The sequence below is a fragment of the Sparus aurata genome, chromosome 17 (assembly GCF_900880675.1).
Source record: "Sparus aurata chromosome 17, fSpaAur1.1, whole genome shotgun sequence".
NCBI classification, from domain to species: Eukaryota; Metazoa; Chordata; class Actinopteri; order Spariformes; family Sparidae; genus Sparus; species Sparus aurata.
This window is the reverse complement of record NC_044203.1, coordinates 23,327,589-23,334,132: the sequence shown is the minus strand read 5'-3', so window position 1 is coordinate 23,334,132 and position 6,544 is coordinate 23,327,589. Positions and strand designations below refer to the sequence as shown.

General features: G+C 40.1%; 1 protein-coding gene across 1 annotated transcript; it reads left to right on the top strand.

Moving 5' to 3' along the window:
• The first annotated feature begins 136 nt into the window (after positions 1 to 136).
• On the top strand, positions 137 to 6,328 carry prpf31 (PRP31 pre-mRNA processing factor 31 homolog (yeast)). Its single transcript, XM_030393258.1, has 14 exons — positions 137 to 304; positions 1,928 to 2,143; positions 2,230 to 2,290; positions 2,441 to 2,524; positions 2,626 to 2,723; positions 3,085 to 3,191; positions 3,334 to 3,503; positions 3,633 to 3,790; positions 3,896 to 3,985; positions 4,266 to 4,393; positions 4,592 to 4,664; positions 5,333 to 5,461; positions 5,572 to 5,670; positions 6,051 to 6,328. Exons 2-14 carry the CDS (start codon positions 1,928 to 1,930, stop codon positions 6,162 to 6,164), a joined length of 1,527 nt encoding a protein of 508 aa, XP_030249118.1. The 5' UTR covers positions 137 to 304; the 3' UTR covers positions 6,165 to 6,328.
• Positions 6,329 to 6,544: the final 216 nt, after the last annotated feature.

Below are 6,544 nucleotides of genomic sequence, written 5' to 3'. Positions count from 1 at the left end.
TGTTTCATGACAATAAATCGTATGGTTTTGTAATCGTAAAGCGCTGTATTTATAACCAACAACACCCATGTGCTCGCTTTCAAACATACCTGTATGATTGTACAGTGGGTTTACACCATTTCCCAGAAAGCCTTGCGGAGATTGTGACGTATTTAATCTGCGACGAACGATACAACAGTGGACTGCAGATTGACGAGGACTACAGCGTCTATCGACTCGTTTTAACTCAACGCAGCAGGAGTTAGAGCCTCCATAAGAAGCGTTTGTTTTTGTTTCTGTAGTCGACCGGAGTTTAGACTCAAAGGTAAGTTTGTTTTACTTAAAAAGCGTTAAGTAACCTGACCGGCTGCGTCAGAACAACGTTTGCTAATGCTAGCTAACGTTAGCTAGGCTAGACCATACGCCACATTAACGACACAAACACTGTTTGTGACTCGTTTTCAAACATATTTCTCTTATAGCTACACGTCGTCTGCCCCATACTTTATGCTGTGTTAAATTTGATGTTCTTTCTGGGTCTGAACAGGACCGCCATACCTTGAAATCATGTGAACTCCAGCTAGTTTTTCTAACAAACCCCATTTGTGTGACTACACAGGTTTTTACTTACACGAAATCCTACTTTATGTATTTTTCTTTCTTTTTTTTTAAGAGTCTGAGGCCGAAATTAGTTATTCACTTTATTTCTTGGGGTTTGCCTGTTACCTGAGTGATGTTTGTGTCCTAAAATGTCTCATCAACAGTTTTCACAAATAACACAAATCACATATTACACCTAAATCAGACAATCAATTCTTTGCAGCTCCCAGTGAAACAGTGACTTTATGTATATTTGACTTGTAATCCCCCTAAAGTAAAGAAATTTGTACTGTCACAGGTTATCTATTTGCCAGATTCATTCATTGAAGGGATTGGGGAAGCCGAAGTAGTACAAGTAGCTAGTATTTCACAAGAAAAAGGCAGAAATCAGAGAGGGTAGAAACAAATATTATTCTGTCTGACAGAAATGTATTTTTGCTCTCTGCTATGTCCAGAGTCCCCAAAGGTGCACTATACAAGGAATTGTCAACTGTCAAGAAACTGTCTTCCTCAAAACATTTAGTAGAGTATCAGTAGAGTAACCGATAACTGTAGCTGCTGTTGGCTATTTAGCTCAGTTAGTCGCGTAGCCAGTTGTCCAGACTTGGAGTGCAGAAGCTTTGGGCCAGAACCAGCATGGTTGAGCTGGTTAGCATGCTAACTTCAGTAGATATCTCTGCAACACAGGACATGCATGTCATCAAAACTGTTTCTTCTTCACATTAAGTTGCAAGCGATAGTTTTTTAGTGTTTTTATGTTTTCAACAAAAATGGTACATAAGTTTACACTGGGGACATGAAAAATTTGCCAAAAAAGTAAAATCTTGCATCCAGAAATATTATTGAACCATATAACCGATATGATTTGCCATTATGAAATGATCCCCCCGCTATAATTATCTACTTTTACTTTTTATCTACCTCTTACAACCTCCCTCCCTCCACATTGCATGAAACCAAATACGTCAAAGATCCTTTTAAAATAGTTTTTTTATTGGAGCACTTATGTCCCGACCACTTTTTAACACAAATTGCCACCCCTGATGTTATTTAAGCTCTGGTGGCTGCTCATGGTTTCTTACAGCAGTACAGTAATGTAAATGGGACAATCGCTCTTTATTTCACTCAGCTGATGGTAAGAAATTTATTATTCTTGTAAGACCAAAAAGACAGCATTTGTTCAGACAAAACGCAGTCTTGTAAATACCATATTACTAAGACTGATCTACAGAGCACATGCTGCCGTACACTCAATAACAGATAGGACCCCTAATGGAAACCACTCCTTGTATAAACTTATCAGGCTAGTTGCCTCTAACATCCAAAAACTATGTGCTGCTGCTTTTAGATGTCCCTGGCGGACGAGCTCCTGGCTGACCTGGAGGAGGCTGGAGATGAAGGGGAGGATGGGCTGTATCCAGAGGGAGAGGAGGGGGAGAGTGATGGAGAGGCGACACATGGAAGGGCAGAGGGAGGGCTGGAAGACATCCCAGAGGAGATGGAGGTGGACTACAGTAAAGCTGAGAGTGTTGCATCCATTGCCAAGCTCCGCAATAGCAAACAGGTGAGTTATAATATGAGTGTGTCACACATGTGGATGTTTATTATAGTAATGTGTCTGTTCCGGTTATAACCGTAGCTCATCTTCAGTTTTCAGAGATTATGGACAAAATTTCCGCATATTCCGGAAAGCAGCGCAAGAACTCTGAGGGTAAGTGTGACCCATGTGCATGTTTTCCGTTAAAGTATGTGTGACAACGTGCTGTAGGATTTAAGATACTCATAGCATCTTATTTCAATTGGAATTCAACCAATGATCTAAGTAAACTTGCTCTGATTATCTTGTTTGTTTTACTTTTAGTCTCAGGTCCTGTTGAAGCGGACCCAGAATACAGACTGATCGTAGCAGCCAATAACCTGACAGTAGAGATCGACAATGAACTCAGTGAGTTGGCTGTTCATGGTTTTGTTTATAAAAAAGCTCAGTGTTAAGGGTTTCTGCTCTCTCTAACAGACTTTTGTTGTGATTTTCTGCCTGGATTTCAGATATCATTCACAAGTTTACGCGGGACAAGTACTCCAAGAGGTTCCCAGAGCTCGAGTCTCTGGTGCCAGATTCTCTTGATTACATTCGCACAGTCAAGGTGAGATGAATTGAAATGTTTATCTGCCTTTTTAAACAAAACAAAAAAAAACGGGTTATGAAATGAGACACCATAGTAGGCCAATAATGAATCACAAACTTTGAGTTATATACACAAAAGTTAAAATATCTGTGGCTCCAGATTATAACCACAGACTGTCATAAGAAAGCAGGTTGAGTTTTTGTTATCAACGATGCCGTAAAGGATAAATGGTATGATTTAAAACCAAAATATAAAAAGCTTTCAATTTCCACACCATCAGAAATGAACACATCAGTGCAAAATTATCCTGTCTTGTTTTATTGGTATGTTCTGGCTTGTGGTTTGAGCATCAAATTCTCGATTTGTCTTTCCTCCATAGGAATTGGGAAACAATCTGGAGAAGTGCAAGAACAATGAAACCTTGCAGCAAATCCTCACCAACGCCACAATTATGGTTGTCAGCGTCACAGCCTCGACCACACAAGGGTGAGTCGACCGACTTCTGTCGAGTCGATTTTTTATTAATTTTTTTGTACCATTTATTTACTTTCTCTCGCTCCCATCCACTAGAGATGATTGCCATTTATATACTTAAACACATTGACTTGGTGTATTTTTGTGGTTTTAGGTCACAGCTAAGTGATGATGAACTGAAGCAGCTGGAGGAGGCTTGTGACATGGCTCTGGAGCTGAACCAGTCTAAACACAGGATATATGAATATGTTGAGTCCAGAATGTCCTTCATCGCCCCAAACCTGTCCATCATCGTTGGAGCGTCAACAGCAGCCAAGATCATGGGTTAGAGATGCAAATACACCCAATTGTAAAATTAGTTTTCTTCTTAGTACAGTACGATAACAAATGTAGATTGTCCTTCATGTCTAACCCTAATATATATATTTTCAATCTTCTCTTTATGGTTTGCAGGTATTGCTGGTGGCCTCACAAACCTCTCAAAGATGCCCGCCTGTAACCTGATGCTGCTGGGAGCTCAGAGAAGAACCCTGTCCGGCTTCAGCATGACGTCCCTGCTACCCCACACTGGCTACATCTATCACTGTGATGTTGTGCAGTCGCTACCACCTGTCAGTAGATATATTAACAATAAACACACATTGTAGTGTTTTTGTGCATTGAAACCCAACACAGGGGCCCTGTAGCTAATACCTGTTTTTCACTCTTGTCTTCAGGACCTCAGGAGAAAGGCGGCTCGTCTGGTCGCTGCAAAGTGCACTCTGGCCAGCCGAGTGGACAGTTTCCATGAGAGTTCAGACGGCAAGGTGACCATCCAAATACACATTAATGCTCAGTTTATTATGAGTTGTAAAAAGGATTCAATTCTATAATGTTTACTGGACCTTGTATGCAGAGGAACAACATCGAGCAAATGTCTTAAAGTAAAACACTAAAGCCTCAACCATTTCCGTATAGTTGAAATTACACCTCTCTAACACTACCAGCATTAGATTAAGTCTTGAAAGCACTTTAACATTAACATTGCTTCATGCAAAAAAAAACACTTAAATAATTAATTTGACTCCTTGCATGAACTTTTTGCAGGTTGGTTACGATCTAAAAGAAGAAATCGAGCGGAAGTTTGATAAATGGCAGGAGCCTCCACCGGTGAAGCAGGTCAAACCGCTGCCAGCCCCGCTGGATGGACAGAGGAAGAAGAGAGGAGGAAGAAGGTTGGGAATCTGTTAGTTCAGCACATGCATTGGTCCTGCTGAACAGGCCACAGATTTAGAGTAATGTGGAGAGAGAGCGATGCACGTTGGCGCATAACAAGAAGCTTACATAATGTGCATAGCCAAGTTTAGAATACTACCATCAACTCTAAATATATACAGTATAACCAATGCTGCTTTTCTTCTTTTTATCTGAAGATATCGAAAGATGAAGGAGCGTCTTGGGCTGACTGAGATCAGGAAACATGCCAACAGGATGACCTTCGCAGAGGTCAGGAGATATTTTCTGTTTTGTCTCTTATCGCTGTCATCTCTTGTTTAACCGTGTTTGCTGCTGTTTAACCCAGGCAATAATATGATCAGCATGAAACATGGTTACCAGTGACCTACATAATTTGTTTGGATCTGTCACATCTCATATGCAAGAGCTGTGCTTTACATAAAGACACAGTATACACGAACATCACACTGGATGCTCTTCCCTTCCAGAGCATCTAAATATAAACGCACACAGATTCAAACTCTTTGCATGAGCCTTGTGTTGTTCACCTCAGTTCCTCTGCTTGGCTTTTCCAACTCCTGAGAGGATGATGGCTGAAAGCATCATCTGATTTCATCCATTAACAACAACAAAACAGATACTGCACCAAGACCTGAGAGACAAAAGTCTGCTCTAATATTCCAGCCTCGAGGCAGAATCGTAATTTAACCTCAGAGGTTTTTTACGGCAAAGCCACTGCAGCAAGATGAGGCGTAATGTTTTCATCTTCACCAGAAGAGAAGTTCTCAAACACTGCAGTGTTAGAGCTCAGTGTAACAATCAAGTTAGATTAGATCTTAGTTGGCACACGATTCTATATTGTATGCCATTAGTGCATTTCTGCTTAGAGAGGCGTAAGCAGTGACACTTGAAGCTGAATTTCTAATGTGTTGTTGCAGATTGAAGACGATGCCTACCAGGAGGATCTGGGCTTCAGTCTGGGTCAGCTGGGGAAGAGCGGCAGCGGGCGAGTCAGGCAGGCTCAGGTCAACGAGGCCACCAAGGCCAGAATCTCCAAATCCCTCCAGGTAAATTTATTCATCACTCATTTTCACTTCAGCATTCAGAAACAGATTTATTTATTTTTTTTTTTCAAATTCTTGAGCTTAAGTCGGTAATGTCTTGTCATCCACAACAGAGGACATTGCAGAAGCAGAGCATGACATACGGAGGAAAGTCCACAGTCAGAGACCGCTCCTCAGGAACCAGCTCCAGTGTAGCCTTCACTCCTCTACAGGTAAATAGAAGTCCTCTTTTTTTATATTGATACTTTTAAACATAAACTTAAAAATCTATATATTCATTCTGGCTTTATGTTGTGTCTTATAACTTTATGGTGTTAATGTTTATACTAACATTGATGTGGTGTTTTTTTAAATCATATGCATTATATTTTGTAAATATTTTACTTGTTTCTTTTGCTTGTATTTATCTTTCCATTATCTTATGATTTTACTAATTTAATTGCAAGTGAGGTTCATTATTCTCTGAATCCTTTTTTGTTTACTTAATATTCCACTTTTAATTCAGTAATGTTTAAAGCATTCTGATTTGGTTTGAAAGGTGCTATATAAATAAATATTGATTTTTAATTAATGCCTGTTCTCTTGTCTGCAGGGGTTGGAGATTGTGAACCCACAGGCAGCAGAGAAAAAGGTGGCTGAGGCCAACCAGAAATACTTCTCTAACATGGCGGAGTTCCTCAAAGTCAAGAAGGAATCCAAGATGTGAACACACACACACACACACACCAACGAACCCGCTCAGGGACAGCTCTGCACTCAACACTGCACCAATAGTATATTTTTTAAATTCGTCCGACATCGTGCTGTCGTGTTTTTTGTTTTCACTTTGATTTTGATTTTCCCATTTGAATAAAATATGTGAAGATTTCATGACGCATCCTGTCTTCCATCAAGAAGGAACAAATGTTGAGTTGCTGTGAAATGAGTTTGTTTTAGCCATTTACCAGATGTCCAAAGTAAATGCAGGCACCAAGTCTTAAAACATTGGCTTGAAGTCGGACTTGATTCTCTGCAACTGTGCTTGGCAGACACTTTTATTTTATAAAATAAACTGGTCAGTCAAAACCATGCTCACATAAGATTTGT

Coding starts and splice junctions, on each gene's coding strand:
- prpf31 (XM_030393258.1), top strand. CDS start 1,928: ATGTCCCTGGCGGACGAGCTCCTGGCTGACCTGGAGGAGGCTGGAGAT. Junction 3,504..3,632: donor AACAGCAGCCAAGATCATGG/GTTAGAGATGCA, acceptor TATGGTTTGCAG/GTATTGCTGGTGGCCTCACA. Junction 3,791..3,895: donor TTGTGCAGTCGCTACCACCT/GTCAGTAGATAT, acceptor TCTTGTCTTCAG/GACCTCAGGAGAAAGGCGGC.